This window comes from Stomoxys calcitrans, chromosome 4 (genome assembly GCF_963082655.1).
Source record: "Stomoxys calcitrans chromosome 4, idStoCalc2.1, whole genome shotgun sequence".
Lineage (NCBI taxonomy): Eukaryota > Metazoa > Arthropoda > Insecta > Diptera > Muscidae > Stomoxys > Stomoxys calcitrans.
In genome coordinates, this window is record NC_081555.1 from 44468102 (window position 1) to 44488648 (window position 20547).

General features: G+C 38.5%; 3 protein-coding genes across 6 annotated transcripts in view; 2 read left to right on the top strand and 1 right to left on the bottom strand.

Moving 5' to 3' along the window:
* The first annotated feature begins 401 nt into the window (after positions 1 to 401).
* Positions 402 to 3126, top strand: LOC106080770 (dnaJ homolog subfamily C member 1). Its single transcript, XM_013242301.2, has 5 exons — positions 402 to 631; positions 698 to 1117; positions 1181 to 1293; positions 1351 to 1558; positions 2201 to 3126. Exons 1-5 carry the CDS (start codon positions 485 to 487, stop codon positions 2891 to 2893), a joined length of 1581 nt encoding a protein of 526 aa, XP_013097755.1. The 5' UTR covers positions 402 to 484; the 3' UTR covers positions 2894 to 3126.
* Positions 3075 to 7453, bottom strand: LOC106080769 (anaphase-promoting complex subunit 4). The gene is made up of 10 exons (XM_013242300.2): positions 7378 to 7453; positions 6457 to 6679; positions 6276 to 6392; positions 6059 to 6207; positions 5610 to 5986; positions 5379 to 5555; positions 5116 to 5278; positions 4808 to 5060; positions 3989 to 4749; positions 3075 to 3309 (listed from the first exon to the last, which is right to left on the bottom strand). The coding sequence occupies exons 2-10, from the start codon at positions 6560 to 6562 to the stop codon at positions 3178 to 3180; spliced, it is 2235 nt and encodes a 744-aa protein (XP_013097754.2). The 5' UTR covers positions 6563 to 6679; positions 7378 to 7453; the 3' UTR covers positions 3075 to 3177.
* Positions 7454 to 8053: 600 nt separating this feature from the next.
* Positions 8054 to 20547, top strand: part of LOC106080759 (B-box type zinc finger protein ncl-1) — a 37295-nt gene continuing 24801 nt past the window's right edge. The window contains exons 1-2 of one of the 4 annotated variants that reach the window (XM_013242286.2): positions 8054 to 8073; positions 8162 to 8381. The gene's annotated coding sequence lies outside the window, so the exon portion shown is untranslated. Of the gene's footprint in view, positions 8074 to 8161; positions 8382 to 8426; positions 8539 to 20547 lie in introns of those variants that run through there. The other 3 variants (XM_059366418.1, XM_059366416.1, XM_059366417.1) reach the window with 3 other exon arrangements.

Consider the following 20547-nt stretch of genomic DNA (forward strand, 5'->3'; position numbering starts at 1 on the left):
AAAATCTTAAAAATATGTTCTATTTGACCCGATTATTCACACAGCAATAAAACAGTGTTACAAATGTTTTTGTTTCCATGCCAAAACACGACGTTTTTTATATGGAATTTTAAAGCATTCCGCTTGAAAAGCTGAACAGAATACTCAGCCTTATGTGTGGATCGGGTCAAATTAAATATCGTTTAAAGATTCTGGAAAAAAATCACATCTGACATTTAGATTTATTGCAAAATCAAAACAAGAATAAAAAAATGCTACTCAGCTGCTCGCATGACCATTGCTTATAAGTGCATCCCGGGTCTTTAAAAAAAGTCGATGACCCAACTTGCAATCATCTATTCGATAATATTTTTATCTATTGAAAATCGACTTCGACACATTTGGGCTGTCAAAACAAACCAAATGTCAGAAATATGCAACGTAGGTTTTGAGTTGAAGGTATCTCGTCTGAAAGGGCTAGGAAACCCAAAGGTCCACAACAACCATGCGGAAGATAATTTACACCGGTATTTTTCTTCTCTGGGTGCTCCAAGTTAGTAATGTACAAGCATGGGATACTGAGGAACTCGAAATTTTTGATTTAGTAGAAGAAATCAAAACAAATTTTTACGAGTTCATGGGACTCAAGCAAGTAAGCTAATCCATATTATTAACTTGTTCAGCATGATGATGTGCTTTTTTTTTTGTTTTTCTTTAGAATGCTTCCGGTCAGGAAATAAAAAGAGCTTTCCGAGGGCTGTCGATACAGTTGCATCCGGATAAAAACCCCTCAGAAGATGCCAATATACAGTTTCGAAATTTGGTGTCAATCTATGAAGTACTAAAGGAGACTTCAAAGCGTGAGAAATATGACAAGGTATTAAAGGAAGGACTGCCAAATTGGAAGTCGGCTCTGTATTACTATCGCCGTATGCGCAAGATAGGTTTGTACGAGGGTGCCGGTATACTTTTCTTGATCATTACCATTGGCCAGTATTTGTTTGCGTGGGCGGCATATTTGGAGAAGAAATACACAGCGGAGCAGGTGCTGGGCTCTAAGCTGAAAAAATTGCAAAAAAAGAACAAGAATATAGACATGGACACTATACTAAACGAAATACCAACCCCATCATTTAAAGTTAGTATGCAGCATTAAGATCATAAATTAAGACCAAACTTAATGTATTTTTGCACCTTTCAGAATACTCTACCAATACAAATTCCAATGTTCGTTTGGAATTTGCCCAAAACAATAAAAGGTGCATTCAACAAAGCTAACGAACTCAAAGAGCTAGCACTCGAGAAAAGGCGACAGTAAGCAGCAGAATTTGTAACATGTTCCATTCTGTAAATATTTCAAACATTTTCTAGGGAGCTAGAGGAGGCCAAACGACAGGAAGAACAAGAACGAGAAGCTGAAGAATTGGTAAGGATGCGCAAAGAGCAAAAGGAAAACCTTAGAAGACGCAAACAAAACACAAAAGCACCAGAAAAAACCGATGAAGAACTAAAAGGCTATTCCCAGATACAAGGCCGCGAATTAACAGAAGACGATGCTGTGAAGCCAGTTACCCAAAAGGTTTGTAAATATAACCAAGATTATTAGATATTTATTGTTTAACTATTCGTAGTTGCACAGTAAACCAAAACTGAAAGTGTGAAAAAAGTCCACATGTTGTGATCTGAAAAGCAAAAAAAAAATTCTAGACTTTTGTAGAGGAGCAAAATTGCAAATTTGCCTATAAACATTCAAAGTGTGAAAAAAGTTCACATGTTGTGATCTGAAATTCAAAAAAAATTGTAGAGACTTTTGTAGAGGAGCAAAATTGTAAATTTGCCCATAAACATTCCATTAAAGAACAGGGGAAGTTTGCACATGCCAGCTTTTTGCTATTTTTCCACTGATGTTGAGCTATTTCTTGTGGGCATAAATCGTCAGGTGTGCTTTTAAAGGCGTTACTGGCTAGAACATATTTTCTTTTCTCACAACATTGCCTAGCCGACGTAGTTGTGATTGTGCATAGAATTCCTTGTTCAAACCGATATTTTAGCGCAGTTTAATCCATATGTTTTTTCAATGGATTTTTCTCTCGAATACTTAAAGCAGTGCCCCATCTTCTTTCGCAAATACCCATGGTTTATGTCAGTGTCTTGTATTTGATTAGCCTTTCAAATGCTCAAAATTGATTGTAACTGTTGTTTTTTTCACTTATCTTTACAGTCACAGCTAAGCGGAGGTTTTTGGACGGACGAGGATTTAGCGGAGCTCATACGCCTTGTCAAAAAGTATCCAGCTGGTTTAGGCAATCGTTGGGTTATAATCGGTGAAGCTATGAATCGTACGGTACAAGAAGTAACATTTATGGCTGCCAAAATGAAGGAAAACGGTTATAGATTGCCTGGTCAGACAGATAGTGTTGCTGAAAATATTATACAGGAGACGCAACAGCTAACCAAGAAGGAGAAAACCAAGCAAGACAAAAGCATAGTTATACCAGAAACAAATTGGACACAGGAACAACAAAAAGCTCTGGAAGCAGCAATTGTTAAGTACAGGAAAACAGCTGGGAGCGATAGGTGGCAAAAGATTGCAAACAGTGTTCCTGGCAAAACAAAAGAGGAATGTTTAGTACGTTACAAATACTTATGTGAGTTGGTAAAATCACAAAAAAAGAGTGAAGAAACTGAAAACAACGAAACTAATGAAGACCAGGAGGGTCCAGCAGAAAGCGAAGTTATAAGTAGTACTAATTCACAACCAGAAGTTGCACAAGCCGTTACAGCAGAAGAATTTGCCGATGATCTTCCAGAAAAGGGTGGTAAAAAACGAAATAAACGCAAAGAAAGAAGAAGAAAAAGAGATCTTTCAAGCGATGAAGACTCCGATGATGCTTACACCTATGAAGTAAATTAAGTTATTGTTGCCTTGTGTCAGTCCCCCCGCTCCCCCCATATCTTACAGAACATAAGCCACAGACTTGTGGACTACTAAACGGTAGTTCCTCTAACCTTAATTTGTAGTGTAACTGTAATGAGAACAAACGATACCACTTTTAATTGCCATTTGCTTAATACAAAAGAAACTATATACGGTGTTTGGTCAGATGTTGCATTTAAGTTCAATAAATGCTCAATGTAATAATTGTTTTTGTATTGTATTTCCATAGTAAATAAATTATAATATGAAAAAAAAAATGACTAAGAAACGGTCGACTCTTTGCTTATGTCCAGCATAGAATTTTGTGACATCTCAATTTCATCATCATCATCCTCAATCTCCATTTCGAAAATTATCATCTTTTTTCGTTTATCTGAAAGAATTGATGCAACCTTTTGGGGGAAAATTTTATTAGTACGCAGTAGGATGAATTTTATATATATTTTAAGTATATGTGGAAAAAGGTAAAAATTGGAAATTGCAATAGCTTAAGTAAGTAAAACTGAACGATTGGTCTATATTAGAGGTGTGGAAGCGAGTTGCCTTGTGAATCACGCTTGAGGCCTGTGATCGTGATTGAATTAAAATTCTTCGTGCGCGAGCGTGAGTAAGTGAAATCATGAAAGACTCCATCGGGTACGTACAACCGGCTACCATGGTCTATGTAGAAAGTGTGCCCCCACCAAGAAGCTCGCATCGGGGAGGCCTTACTTATTTACTCCGTAGCAAGATTCGAGCTCAACGATCCATTCCACTTGATGGCCCGGGACCCAGCATAACCTGATAGCCTTTCTAATCGAATAACATATTCTAACCAGTCTTGACCTCATAGAGCCCGATGCCAAAACCTCCACCCTCGACAATCCAGACAGCTTCTCGTTTGCCCTTCAGGTCCGCTGGTGCGACAGGCGCTTGGCTACAAATTCTAAGGTCAGATTCCTATTCTACTCTAAAAAATCTTTGATAAGGGTCCCATATTGTCAATCTCGCCCAGTATGTCCGTTTTAGTGGCTTTTGTGATGGGACACCAAGTTTAATAATATGCTTGTAACTATAAAAATACTTCATTACCTTTCTACATCCGGAAACCGAAAGGAGTGTGCACGTACTATCCATTCCTTTAAAACAGCTACTGTCTATGATATCGAAGATACTATGAGTTGATATATCTCCAATGTTAATATTCTGCGGCATTGTTTGTAAAAATGTTTTACTCTTCGTTTGGTCCAGCGGAAACTGTACAAAAAAACTCTGCATTTTATCATTTCCCTCGTTTGCCAGCAATAAAGAAATCACATCATCATTGTAAAACTTTAGGTCGACAAATTTCAAGCACTCCAATCCATTACTCAATTCTTTGGTAAAAAGCCCGGGTAGAGTTTGTAAACGGAAAGTTTGCATCTGAGTAAATTTGCTATCGAATGCTAGTATTAAACAGTCATTCCAGCCAACAGTTACTGCCATTAAATCAATCTTCTTGTTGTCGCATACCAAATATGATGTTTTTATAAATTCGTAGCTAGTATCGGTACTATCATTGAAAGTACTGCAAAGAAAACTTGCATCAAGCTCAAATCCAGATGTTATACTCTCATTCGTTTTTTGGAATACAATGTCAATGGCATCAAACAATTTGTCCCGCTGTTGGGTTAATGACAAATTCTTTTCATGAGGATATAGCAATGCCGAATTCCTTAAGCACTCATTTTCATCCAACAACTTTTTCCACAAATGATGCATGTCTGTTTTCGGAATTTGTTGTAGCGGCTTATCCTCTAGATATTGTCCGACCTTCTCCAAGTTGAACTTTCGTATTGTTACAGAGCCATCATCTGTGGAAATAAATTTGTGGTTTTCTCTATTTTATTTATTTTACTATTCATAAATTACCGTTTTCCACCACACTGTCTTCAAAACTGTTTAAATACTCTGCCAAATAGATGGTATCCTCCATGGACAACTGGGTCATATCTTCGGTTATGTCTTGCTGATGTAAACGCACAATAACCACACAAAGCCAACAGAAAAATAATTTCATATCATTTACGGATTGATCAATCACTTGTTGCACTTCTAAGATCTTCATGAGAAAAGCACCACACTGGCGAATAGCAATGTCTGCTGCAGAGGAAACTACAAGGGGCTGTTTAAAAGAATTATTGATTGTTAAGCATTCCACAAGAGATGAGTATGCTTACATCAAAGTACTGAGAGATTCGCGACAATCCCTTAATGGTATTCAAAAAATAAAACATATTCACTCCAGCCATTTGAAGAGGTTTGGAAACCAAACTCTGTATTGTTGAATAGCTTAAATCAACAGAATTTTGGAGTTTTTTTACGCCCTTTTCGGTAAGATCTCTAAATTAAAATAAGTAGTCAGTAAATTGTCAAAAAAAAAATATATCAATCATTTCTTCTTGGAAATACTTTCCATATTTTAGAAATTATTTGTACTCACTGCATCAAAAATTCTTCTATTTCATGGGTAGCATATCCGAATACAAGCAGCTCAAGAAAATCAGCAGATAAAGAACCCTCTGTGCGTTTGTTGGCATAGTTTGTAAGTTTGTTATCCATTTCCAGCAAAACAGTCTCCCATGCTTCCAACATACATTGTAGCGTGTTATTTATGTAGCTGAAAGGCAAATCGATTTAAGCAGATGCCTATATTATGAAAAGAAGTAACTACTTTTTTGTTTCCAAAATATTTGCACAGTGTTGGGCCATTTGCATCATGGGCGAGATATATTCTTTTAGAACCGCGTTTTTGAAGTGTAATATCTTCAGCTGCATGCCATCGCGTAATAAAGCATACATAGCATCGAAATCTCCGCTTATACGTACATCGTACACCTCTAGCTCATCGGGAAACGATACGTGCTGTGACATGTCGATGCTGCCGGCCTTTAAAGCACCCAAAAGGAATAAAAGAACTTTTCCACTTTTAAGTATCACCACCAAAAAACAAGGTGTGCCTTTAGCAAATGATTTGTGTTCTTGTGTTTTTGAAGACACCCCCAAGCTACTTAGCTGAGGCAGATCGGGAAGAAAGAAATCATGCGTAATCTAGGGTTTGGGAAAATTCAATGTTTTGTTTTTTCATTAATTGATTGTATTCCATTAATTGTATTCCCCTACCTCCGCGCTGTTCCGATAGATTTGTCGGTAGTCTGATACTTTAACGGATTTGCTAAAGTACACGTTTTTAATGTCTTCGTTGCAATGAAAATTTGAAACTGATTCTTCTCGTTCCACATCTAATAGAGACACCTGTCCATTGCTATATCCTTATAAATTAACAATTAGGGCAAGTTAACTACTTTTTGTTTGCTGTTCAGCAGATTTAAATACCAACCAACTGCCACAATGGTCTCATCGTGCTGCCAGCTTAAGCCGCGTACTTTCACATCGTCTGCAGGCGGTGGGAACGTTACAATTTTTTGCCAATTTAATCTTTGCACAACCACTTCTCCTATTATAAAGGAAAGATGGGATATTTCTAATATAACATACAATTTATTTGATATCTTACATGCCTTTCTCCGTTCCATATGCGATCAAATCCATCTTGTTGCTCCATTCCATTATTTCCACTGCACTGCTCATATGCCGTGCGCCGACTTGTTTCATGGACATAGCCATTGAGAGTTACAAAATTTTACCAAATGCAGCTTGTTTCAACAAAAAATATTGTGTCTAGTAAACTTTGGCGGTCTCCCCACGAATCAAGAGTATAATGCTAATTAGCGATGTCGCTAACTTTCGATAACAAAATTTTACCTACGTAAAATCACCAACGATAACTCGCAAGATGGCAGTAATACAGGGTGACACTAACACAAAAAATTCAGCATGTACGGAAATTATCAACCGTTTTTAGCTGCTGTCGCGAGAATATAAGCTGTGAAACAAGGCGGATTTAAAAAGGTGGTTGCACGCAAATAGCTGTTCGATCGAACAACTTGATGAAAAGATGGCGGACTGCACCATATGATTTGTGTTTGTTGTACAAATGAGACCACCTTTAATTGTTTCACCATGGCTGTGAATAAACTAATTCTATTCTGGAAGACGTAAATGGATTAAAGGAGTAATTTACAACTTTCATTTGGTATACCACACTTATCTCAGAACGGTTTTTCGTAGAACAAACCTTCCAAATTTCTGTTTCGAAACGCATTTACGTCCTCCAGAATGGAATTGGTCTATTTACAGGTCAATATTTTGGCAACAGTAGCTAAAATCGGTTGATAATTTCCGTACATGCTGAATTTTTGGGGTTAGTGTCACCCTATATTACTGCCATCTTGCGAATTATTGTTGGTAACTTCACGTAGGTCTGGTTTCAAGTGACGTGCGCAAAGCTGACGATATATTTCTTGGCGCCACGCTTGCAGACGTTTAGCAGTCTGGGTTTCAATTCGTCATATGGCAATAGACCCACATTGTCAACATACCTTTTTGCTGTTCCTTCCATTCTGCGACGCAGTCCAACATTTTTCATTTTCGTTAAACTTACAAACATCTGTATAGTCTTCATACTGTATAACCCCACACAACCAAAACTCGTTGACAGATAGTGCATTGTGATAGTACGGTAATTATGTCATGAGTCATACCCATTACACTAGAGTAAAATGAATATAAGATTGACTTAGTAAATGGAACTTTATGTAATTATGTTTTAAAAAAATTATGATATTTTGTTAAAGTTTTTCGCAACAATTCCGAAAGCACGGCTCGGCTCTGGTTTACATATATATAAATGGTACTATAACTTGCGATTATTTTGCAGACAATTCTGAGCTTGTTGCACCTTCTTAAAACATACAAATGGTATTTGGTTTATTTTGTAAATTTTTAGGGCTCGTATATATCTAAAGGAAACGACTACTGTGCATCATACTGAAAAGCATCCTCGTTTTTACTCAAGTCCTTTATGCAAATTCCGATGCCAGTTCTGTGCCTACTGGGTGTTTTGTTTAATCTCCAATCGCTATTGCCATACCCGTCGTTAGAACTGCAAAATTCTTTTGATTGACAACACTCTTAACAGATGTTCAGACGACTGGAATTTAAACGCGCATAAAGACCGGCGCAATTTTCCAAAGCCTACTACATTTTGTTGCAATTTCCATAGTCTTTTCTCAGAGGTGCTTTATCGCGTATAAAATAGGATTTTAAAGCTGGAATAGTTTCTTGCAGTTAAATATTCATTCGAATGTATCCACACTTTTTCAGATACGTGTCGATTCGACCAGCTCGTGTATGAATTCATTTGAATGCGAACACGTTTGTGAACATGCAAATTTAGCTTTGCAACACAGCAACACTGACTGGAAGGTTAACTCAACCCTGTAACATAGTGTAGAAAAGATACTACAAAAATTTTTTCACACACGGACTGAGTGATTTTCGTCTGCCATTAATTTTTGTGGAAAAATCATATAATGGCAAAAAGGTAAGTTTTAATTTTGAATAAACTACACTTGAGTGAGGGACAGATATTCGTAACAAACTTCTCAATTGTACGAAAAGTGATTTTGAAAAATTGTTAGTGAAGAAAAATTCTTGACTACCACGAGCTCGAGCCGATTCGTGGATGTAGAAAAGTGTGAGTGAGTGTATGTGTGAAAAATTGTTCTTTGCCATCCCAGATTAGCAATTAGGGGACATTGGTGAAATAATTGCTAATAGCTGTGCAAAGAAATAATAGTACTATTGTTTATGTGAAATATCGAAAGTCTTGCAAAATAGAAACAAAATTGTTCTGAAGGGCATGGGAAAGCGTCGTTGCATGAGAGAAGGTGGAAAATTTTGTTCAAGGACACCAGTGGGCACCAGCAGTGTGAGCCTCTTTTTTCTGTTCTACATATATTTGTACTCAATTGGTTGGTCTATCTACTCAGAGATGAGATTCCATGTTCGAATATTTTACGCTCTCTCCAACCGTGTGCTCTACAATTCGTGTAAAAAAACAGACCCGAAAAACGGCAATGTCTCAATGATTACGTTCTTCGCGTGTAATTGTTGGTGGTAGGGGCACAGTGCACGTAAGAGGTGTTTGGCGCTGGCTTTGGCTCCCCCCTTTGTTTAATTAGGGTAAATCTGTAGTTTTTTTTTGTTTTCAGTCTACACCCCACAGACAAGAAGGCGCTGCTGCTGCAGCATTTACATTTCCCATTTGTTATGCTTGTTCTAGGACAACACGTGTCCAGTTATATTCGTTTGCTTAGTTGCCCAACGCTACAACAGGCCCCCTCTGTAATAGGTGTGTGAATGAGAAGATTATACTCATTCATACATCGGAATGTGCGTGATAGAATCTCCCAACTGATATTAAGACGCGGCCGCGAGAAGTTTCGTTCTCAAAGGGTTTACACGCTAACTAAAACAAACTTGGTAATGATACAAGTAATGCAAAAACTTTTGGATTCATTGCGTTAAAAAGAAAAGCCATCAAATTATGTGTATTCCTGAAAATTTTAAATGGATTATCACAATTTTATGTAAGAATTCATGTGTATTTGAAAAAAAAAAAAAATTTCAACAGACACTCATTTAACACCAATGTTAGTTGGCTATATATAATGCAGATATTGAGACTTCTTTAGAATACCCCATTGAGCCATAGCCAGAAAATTTTGGTGGCTTAAAACCCCGACATAGCATTAGTGGGGTATTAACATTGTGAACATGAAGGTACTGAACGATCATGCCCAAATGTTCCAGGTTAGCCTCCAATGTAATTACTTTTTTGTAAAATTATTATTTTTATACCCACCACCCGGCGCTCGGTAGCCGTGCAGGGGTCGTGGGTTCGATTCCCGCCAGAAGCCTTAGTCTGTCGCTACTGTGGTTTCACAATGGGCTTAAAATTGTCTAAGTGAGTCTTTAAAGCACTGCCACTTTTACCTACCCTGCACCATAGGATGGGGGTATACTAATTTCGTCATTCTGTTTGTAACACCTCCAAATATGATAAGTATATATATTCTTAATCGTCATCGTCATGTCATTTTAAGTCGATCTAGCCATGTCCGTCCGTCCGTCTGTCTGTCGAAAGCACGCTAACTTTCGAAGGAGTAAAGCTATCCGCTTGAAATTTTGCGCAACTACATTTTATTAGAGTAGGTCGGTTGGGTTTGTAAATGGGCCAAATCGGTCCATGTTTTGATATAGCTGCCATATCAACCGATCTTGGGTCTTGACATCTCGAGCCTCTAGAGGGCGGAGTTCTCATCCGATTTTACTGAAATTTTGCAGGTGGTGTTTGGTGTCACTTCCAACCACTGAGCTAAGTATGGTTCAAATCGGTACATGTTTTGATATAGCTGCTATATAAACCGATCTTGGATCTTGACTTCTTGAGCCAATAGAGCGCGCAATTCCCATACTATTTGGCTGAAATTTTGCACGAGGTGTTTTGTTATGACTTCCAATAACTGTGCTAAGTATGGTGTTAATCGGTACATAACCTGATAAAGCTGCCATATAAACCGATTTGGGATCTTGACATCTTGAGCCTCTAGAGGGCGCAATACTCATCCGATTTGGAAGAAATTTTGTACAACGTTTTTTCCCATGACCTTCAACATACATGTCTAATATAGTGTGAATTAATACAGCTCCCATATAAACCTATCTCCCGATTTTGCTTTTTGAGCCCCTACAAGGCGCAATTCTTATTTGGATGAACTGAAATATTACACAATGACTTCTACAATGATCAGCTTTCATATATGGTCGAATCGGACTATAACTTGAAATAGCTCCAATAGCATAACAGTTCTTATTCAATATTCTTTGTTTGCCTGAAAAGAGATCCCGCGCATAGAACACGACAAATGCGATCCATGGTGGAGGGTATATAAGATTCGGCCCGGCCCAACTTAGTACGCTCTTACTTGTTTAACATAACTTCAGAAGAAGGTAGCCAAGAACTAAATGAAAACAAAAACAAAGCGAAAGTTATCAAAGCAAAACATTAAGGACAGAAAAATGGAAACTTCAGAAGATGGTGGCAAATAACTAAGTGAAAGAAACACAGGCAGTTAGAAAAACGGGAATTCCCCCAAATTTTTATTTATCTAATATAAACATCATGAAAAAATGGGTACTGTGACAAAGCTTTCAAAAAGAACCTTGACATGGCTATTATAAAAATGGTGTTGTGTTTGCAAGATTTTTGCTGTATATTGACAAAAAAATATAAAATGAAGCTAATCTAATCAAAAATTCTATCAAAACAAACCAAAAGTTTTATAAACATGAACAAACGAGTACAATTTTGCATAACACAATAGCGAAGGATAAGTTTTGATACAGAGTTAATTGGCATTTCTTTTGCAACAAATAGACATACCCCTAGACATCAGTAAAACAAAAGAAAACAAGCAAGATGGTGATAAGTTCGGCCGGGCCGAATCTTATATACCCTCCGTCGCATTTGTCGAGTTCTATGCGCAGTATCTCTTTTTGGCAAACAAAGAATATGGAATAAGAACTTACGCTATTGCAGCTATATCAAATTACAGTCCGATTCGGACCATAAATGAATGCTGAACATTGTAAAAGTCGTTGTGTAATATTTCAGTTCATTCACATAAGAATTGCGTCTTGTAGGGGCTCAAGAAGCAAAATCGGGGGATGGGTTTATATGGGAGCTGTATCAAGCTATAGATCGATTGAAACCATATTAGACATGTGTGTTGAAGATCATGAGAGAAGCCGTTGTACAAAATTTCAGCCAAATTGGATGAGAATTGCGCCCTCTAGAGGCTCAAGAAGTCAAGATCCCAGATCGGTTTATATGGCAGCTATATCAGATTATGGACCGATTTACGCCGTACTTCGCACAGTTATTGGAGCCCATAACAAAACACCTCGTGCAAAATTTCAGTCAAATCGGACGGGAATTGCGTCCCCTAGAGGCTCAAGAAGTCAAGACCCAAGATCGGTTCATATGGCAGCTATATCAAAACATGGACCGATTTGGCCCATTTAATACACTACACTAATAAAAAGTATTTGTGCAAAATTTCAAGCGGCTAGTTTTACTCCTTCGAAAGTTACCAAACCACCAACCCAAGGGCACTGGATAACTACGAGCTCCACACAGGTTGGTCTTTGAGCTCCGATTAATGTAGTGTTGATCGTTAGCATGATAAGCTTAGCTTAAATCTGCCGGGCGCGTCCACAGGTTGCAGATAGTAGAATTCGCCGTATGAGTAGCTGCAACTGCTGTCGCGAATTAACCGCGGTATCGTACAGGCTCTTGCTTAAATACTGAGTGCCAGTGATGCTCGAAGTGACAAGGCAATTTATTGGCGCTTTCAAATAGCCAATTGCCTTCGGAAATCGGTCCTATGAGCCTGAAAAAGCTTGTCCACCTATTGGAGCTTGACGAGGATCGCTTCCTTCACATGCAAGAATGTGGTTACGACGACAACAACAACAACAATTAAGGAAAGGCAAAAGTCGGGCGAGCCGACTTTATAATACCCTACAATTATAAATTCGGGCAATATATATATGTCTGCACTGGTGCTATATCCAAATCTAAACTGATTTTGATGAAATCTTGCAGGTATGCTAAGATCAGTAACAAAACAATCGGGCGAAATATATATAAAAGCTATATATTCAAATCTTGGGCGATTATCATGAAATTTGCATATATGTAAGTGCAAATCAGGCGATACATATGTATGGGAGCTGTATCTAAATCTGTACCGATTATACATTTTAAGGTCAGAAACAAAACAGTCTGTGCCAAATTATGTGCAGATCGGTTGAGAATTGTATCTACTACGGCCATTTAAGTGCAATTCGGGCGATACATATACATGGGAGCTATATCTTAATCTGAACCGATTTTTACCCAAATCAATAGTGTTCGTCCTTGGGCCAAAGAAAGTGGCATGTGCAAAATTACGTGATGATTGGACAACAAATACGACCTGCACTTTGATTACAAGAATACAGGACTCACAGACAGACAGACGGACATGGCTAAAACGAATCAGAAAGTGATTCTAAGGTGATCGGTATACTTATCAATGAGTCTAGCTCTTCTCCTTCTTAGCTTTGCAAACAAATGCACAAACTTATAACACCCTGTACCACAGTGGTGGTGTAGGGTATAAAAATGAAGGTAAACAGGCGGACAAAGAGTTGAGAGCTTCGTACAGGCGGCCACTTCAGACTTCTGTAGTTGTCCGGAGGAAATCAAGGCAAATAAAGAATTTTATTGTTTTACCATAGGCGAAGTTGTGCTACATACAACTATATAAGTCAAATGTAGCCCCAACCTAAATTTTAGCGGAATGAGCATTGTATTCAACACATGTTATGACGTCTCATAAATCTCACTATCCAAATGGGCAAAAATGTCGAAACATCGGTTCATAAAGTAACTGTACAATTCCATGGCATCGTTGTACGTATCGGATTGGCCCGATGGAGTCCTTCATTGGCAACGGCTGCCGCCTCTGTGTGCAACACACTGCTATAACAACAACATAAAGCAGCTGTATTCAAATATAGTACTGACCACATTCATCACAGACCTTAAGGTTAGGTCAGGTTAAAGAAACTGCACTTGCCAACCGCTTGAATCGGATACAAGCCTGCCATAAATGCCGATTTTTCGGCATTTTTGCGGATTTTTAGCTTCAAAAATAGCGAAATGCCGATTTTTACTCTAAAAATCCCAGTTTTTTTTCTCAATTTGAGAACTTCATTTTTCTTTTTAATTGTCATTTCGTTTCCAATACATCAAAAATTCCATTTCCTAAATTGCAATGCATGGTAGAATCAAATACAAGGTAGTGTCACTAGTCCAGCTCCAGGTACGTTGTTGTAGCAGTTTGTTATGTTCTATCTTTCGTCTGCTTGATTCTGTTGAGTGTCAAGGACCAGGAACTCTGCGACTACGATGGGGTGCGTCCACAGGGATCTGGGTCTGAGTCGAGTGGGTCCGGCTGGGCAATTAAACAGGTGACGTTTAACGTGTGGTCCCTGGTCACATCTTGCACGTCGTCATCGTTCCTTGCACTGTAGGAGTTGAGGCGGCTGCATATGCCGGAACGTAATTGAGTCAGAACTACTCTGGTTCTTCAGATGCAATGGGAGGCGGTCGTTCAAGGACTACATTCAACCGGTAGCTATTTACCGCATCTGCTATCGTGTTGTCTAGACCCTCTTGATATGCCGCTTCATCTAGAAGTTCTCTCTTGTAGCGTTGAACCTCTCGCTCTAGATTATGTAGATCTACCTTAAGGCTTCGGGGCGGTGGATATCTATCCACGGCTGGATAGTCTCTGCGTTAACAGGGCAAAAGGTATTGCTTAGACGGGAGACAGCTCGTCGCAGTTCGGAGGGCGGCATTCTGACAGATCTGAATATTATTCCATTGCATGTCACAGAAAGTTGGGAACCACAACTTTGAGATAGTAACCGGCTGCCATGGGATTTGGGTTTCTTCGTTATCACCAGAAGCTTAGCTGGGATCTACCGGGCGCGTCCACAGGTTGCGGATAATGGATTGCCACATGCGGAGTAGCTGCAACTCTAGTCGCGAACAATCAGCTGTACCGAGTGTAGAGTCTCAGTAAGAGGGCGGGTGGCATTGGCTCTTGCGTAATTACTGAGTGCCTACAAGACGACTTATTGGCGCCTTTAAATAACGAACGGTCATTTTGTTCCCACGGCGATCGGTCGGCATTGCTCGTCCATAAGATCTTGACGAGCGTTGCCATCTCCACAAGCAAATGTGAATACATACAACAAATAGCCCTGCTGATTAAAATTGAGGAATTTCGGAGTTAAATTGTCGTATACATTTCAAATAAATTACATCTTAATCACTAACTGTAACTTCAAATTAAAATTGAAGGCATTTGAAGAATTAAAAAAAAACTTTTGTGGTACAAATTATTTTTATTTTAAAAAAGACCGTCTGTCCTGGCTTGATCTGAGTTGGTCCACACCTATGTGTTGGTATTCGTTAGATATGAAACCCCGTCGTTGTCATAGGATATACTTCAAAGTCTTATCGCCTTCCCCACTTTCGCTGTCACTTGCAGCACCTATTCTGTATTAGTATGCCCGTAGTCTCTTGTGTCCCAATGTTGTGCTGAATACTTTGTTCGTCAACTTTTACACTCCCTCGTTTTAATCCCGTTCTCCCTAGAGGATTTTCTTTGTCCTTCCGACAGTTTTATTGCTTCACAGTGGTATATGCGTATAAGTCGCCTTCCCTCTTAACTATAGTGTACACAGTCGCACTAAAGAATTTCGTAATGACCAAGTTGACTGAGAACAATCCTCTGTCCATCACAGGAAAATTAAATACTCATGAATAACTCAATTAAACTCTTTTTTATGAAATATTAAATTCACGATCTAGTATACCCACCACCAAGTATTTTAAAATATAAAATTGACTAACATAGAACTGTAGCTATATTCTAAATGCAAATTGCTAAATTTGCCCATTAACATTCCACTAATGAACAGGGGCAAACTTCTCACATATCAATGAGTGCAGTCCGGTTCAAGTTTTAAGCTCAATGATAAGGGGCCTCCTTTTTATAGCCGAGTCCGAATGGCGTGCCGCAGTGAGACACCTCTTTGGAGAGAAGTTTTACATGGCATAGTACCTCACAAATGTTGCCAGCATTTGGAGGGGAATACCACCGTTGAAAGTTTTTTTCTGATGGTATCGCCAGGTTTCGAACCCAGACGTGCAGCATCATAGGCGGACATGCTAACCTCTGCGTTACGGTGGCCTCCAGCTATATTTTAAATAGAAACTGATATACACGGATCATATCTTATATATATATTTAGTTTTAAGGATCAGAAATATTGATATCGACGTGTTACAGGAAAAATGGCGAAATGACACCAACCTATAGTGGTTGGTATTGCGCCACTATAGATGTTTCATTCATATAACCCAAATCGACTTGAAGTCCCAATCATAATGGTTAAAATATGCTCCCGTATTCCGCATCCGCATTGTCGCAATCTTCCTTTATTTGTCTGCAACATGGTGAAACAAAAGATAGCTGACAAGTGATTGGTTGGTTTGTGGACAACGCTTCTTCGTATTTATAATTTAAATTAGCTTAAATATCGTGTGCGCGAATATGGCTAGACTGTTTGCCTATCTATGACTATTCACTTTATTATCACAGCGCATACAGGGCTTCTTTTATTAGAAGTGTGAAAATTTTGTGTTCAACCCCTTCAACAGAATTCAACATTATCAAATATTTTTATTTAATTATTGAGTTGCCCAAAAAGTAATTGCGGATTTTTCATATAGTCGGCGTTGACAAATTTTTTCACAGCTTGTGACTCTGTAATTGCATTCTTTCTTCTGTCAGTTATCAGCTGTTACTTTTAGCTTGCTTTAGAAAAAAAGTGTAAAAAAAAGTATATTTGATTAAAGTTCATTCTAAGTTTTATTAAAAATGCATTTACTTTCTTTTAAAAAATCCGCAATTACTTTTTGGGCAACCCAATACATAGAAATGTCAATTCTTTGACATCTCAATGTTTATCTACATTAGCTTTGACAAGTTAAGGCCAATATTATCAATAACAGTAAAGACGAGGAACTGATGCCGTAGCACTTTAATGGGGCACAACATGCATACCCCAAGGGCAAGTTTGAGGATTCAGCGATGGCACTCTTCCCGGATATTGAGAAAACATTTTGCAACATAGGGATAAGGTCAATAGTCATGGTCATAGGTCAATAGACATGGACCGACGGGGTCAAGCCGAGTTTCTCTGCTAGGTGACTGGTGATAGTGTGGTTAGAAAGCGTATGACAAGAGGAGCGCCTCAGCGAGGGCGAATTGTTCTCGCCAATTCTCTGGATCCTAGTTATAAACCAAATTTTATTGGATCTCAAGATGACATGAGAATGATTGCATGGGCGGACGACGTCTTACTACTGCATATGCGGACGACGTCGTACTGCGAAGAAAATTTCTGTCGACTATCAGCGAGATTACGGAAAGATCACTAGGAAGACTGTCGAGATGGGCTAAGAGATATGAGTTGAAAAAGACCCTAGGAAGTACAGAGTTGGCCCTCTCCACTACTAGATAAAAGTTATCGGCATGGGAGGGGCGAAATATCTGGGTCTAAAATTCTATTCGAAATTGTCTTAGCACTTGCCTGGTGGAAGGCTGTGGAGACCTCGGTTTTCACAGATTGCTCCAAGATGGAAATAAAGACTGGATTGGGAGTACGTTCTTTCAGACAAAGGTCTGTGCCATCACAATAGCCGCAAAGGACATTCTGATTCAAAGATAAGGATTCTTTGTACCGACTTCTTCTTGCAATTTCTTCGTATATTCTCATATATTAAATTTCATCCACACTTCGTTTTTTCACTGGGGTATCAATTGACCAAACTGGCCTCTGAGTGAACTAACTCGAGCTAAACCATTAAGATTCATTGGGTAGGTCTAGCTGTTTTAATAATACTTATGTTTGGTTTTGAAATTTGTCCAAACTTTAACTTTTTAACAGCTGGTACGAGAACGGAACGTAAAATTTAGTTTTTACTGAAATTTTCTTTCTGGTTATGGTCGACAGACGTTCGGTAATTGTTTGTATGTATATTCATAAGGCAAAACAAAACAACCTGCAATTATTACAAAACTTAGCATTAGACATTTCAATCAAAATAATATTATTAACAATGAAGACAAGTATGCGAGGGAGGGGCTGGCGCCGGAGAATTTCATGCATACCTTAAGGGTAAAACATGCAGGACGGAGGAGACGGCCTCCAATTGAAGGAATAGGCGCTAGCGGCCTTCTTAAATATTGAAGGTATATTTTACAACGTAACAAGTAAAAGCGTGCTAAGTTCGGCCGGGCCGAATCTTATATACCCTCAACCATGGATCGCATTTGTCGAGCTCTTTTCCCGGCTTCCCTTCTTAGGCAAAAGAAGGATAAAAGAATATATTTGCTCTGCTATTAGAGCGATATCACGATATAGTCCGGTACGGGCCATAATTCAATTATATGTTGGAGACCTGTGTAAAATGTCAGCCAATTCGAATAAGAATTTGTGGGCTCAAAAAGTAAAATAGAGAGATCGATTTATATGGGAGTTGTATCAGGCTATAGACCGAATCAGACCATAATAAACACGTATGTTGATGGTCATTCGTACAAAATTTCAGGCACATCGGATTATTATTGCGACCTCTAGAGGCTCAAGGTGTCAAGATCCCAGATCGGTTTATATGGCAGCTATAGCAGGTTATGAACCGATTTGAAACTATACTTGGTACAGTTGTTGAAAGTCATAATAAAATGCTTCATGCAAAATTTCAGTCAAATCGAAAAAGAATTGCGCCCTCTAGAAACTCAAGAAGTCAAGACCCCAGATCGGTTTATATGACAGCTATATCAGGTTATGAACCGATTGAACCATACTTGGCACAGTTGTTGAAAGTCATAGCGAAACACGTCGTGCAAAATTTCATTCCAATCGGATAAGAATTGCGCCCTCTAGAAGCTCAAGAAGTCAAGACCCAAGATCGGTTTATATGACAGCTATATCAGGTTATGAACCGATTTGAACCATACTTGGCACAGTTATTGGAAGTCATAGCGAAACACGTCGTGCAAAATTTCATTCCAATCGGATAAGATTTGCGCCCTATAGAGGCTCAAGAAGTCAAGACCAAAGGTCGGTTTATATGACAGCTATATCAGGTTATGTTCAAATCAATACTTGGCACAGTTGTTGAAAGTCATAACGAAACACGTGAATTGCTCTCTGTAGAGGCTCCACAATCAAGACCCAAGATCGGTTTATATGGCAGCTATATCAAAACATGGACTGATATGGCCCATTTTCAATCCCAACCGACCTACACTAATAAGAAGTATTTGTGCAAAATTTCAAGCGGCTAGCTTTACTCCTTCGAAAGTTAGCGTGCTTTTGACAGACGGACGGACGGACATGGCCAGATCGACATAAAATGTCACGACGATCAAGAATATATATACTTTATGGGCTCTTAGACGAATATTTCGAGTAGTTACAAACAGAATGACGAAATTATTGGGTTGCCCAAAAAGTAATTGCGGATTTTTCATATAGTCGGCGTTGACAAATTTTTTCACAGCTTGTGACTCTGTAATTGCATTCTTTCTTCTGTCAGTTATCAGCTGTTACTTTTAGCTTGCTTTAGAAAAAAAAGTGTAAAAAAAGTATATTTGATTAAAGTTAATTCTAAGTTTTATTAAAAATGCATTTACTTTCTTTGAAAAAATCCGCAATTACTTTTTGGGCAACCCAATAGTATACCCCCATCCTATGGTGGAGGGTAAAAAAATAGAGTTGATAGTCATCGCCACATCGGGTGGCATGTTATGTGGCAGGATTATCAACGCGGACTTTCGAGATATTGTGTTCAGAAGGCGGGTGACAAAGCAAAGCTCCAGGGAAGGGGTTTCTCGCCGATTCTCTGGAAACTGGTGATAAACAAAATCCTGTTGGATCTTAGCAAGGATAGCGTGAAAATGATGGCATATGCGGACACAGTCGTACTACTGATACGAGGCAAATTTCTGTAAACGATCAGCGGCAGGGAAAGGTCGCTGACGAGATGGGCTACGAGAAATGGATTGAGAAAGAACCCAGGAAAGATAAAGCTGGTTAAGTTCATTCGGAGATATGAATTGTAGGTTTTTAGACTCCCGTCTTTGGAGGATCTTCGCATGGGCCCAAGATGGAGTCAGGGATTGGATGGGGGGATTACTTTGAAGCACACAAAATCGATTGGCGGTGAGCCTGCCGGGTGGGTGTAAATTTTTTCATGCAAAAGTCTGTGCCATAGCCAAAGCCGCAAAAGAAATTCTGGGAGGAGCCGCAAAATAAGTTCTGCGAAACTCAGATTAAAAATAAGTGTCAAAAATGAATGTACAAAAACAAAAGCAACGCTTTGTACTTTTACTATAGGTGAAGCAAAATTTAAGGATTTTAATGCAATTTTTATGGCAAATTTTGTTCTGAGGATTCTTGAGCAAAGAGTTTACACAAAATGTACAAGTCTTTTTAACTTTTGGCTAAAAATCATGTGCCGCGAATAAAAGATTGAGTTTTGTAACATTTTTTTTCAAACTTTGAGACCAAAAATCTAAATTCCTAACCAACATAATATAATATTCGTCAGTATCTTATTTGTGGGCGTAATTATAGTGAAATGTGTGAGTTTAAGGGAAAAGTAAAGCCAACATAAAACATTATGCACGTATATTCAAGAAGGAGACACAGACGACATAACAATATATCCGAGAAGAAGCAATTGTACGTTCACAAAATGTCCTTATACATAAAAATATTGGGTTGCCCAAAAAGTAATTGCGGATTTTTCATATAGTCGGCGTTGACAAATTTTTTCACAGCTTGTGACTCTGTAATTGCATTCTTTCTTCTGTCAGTTATCAGCTGTTACTTTTAGCTTGCTTTAGAAAAAAAGTGTAAAAAAGTATATTTGATTAAAGTTCATTCTAAGTTTTATTAAAAATGCATTTACTTTCTTTTAAAAAATCCGCAATTACTTTTTGAGCAACCCA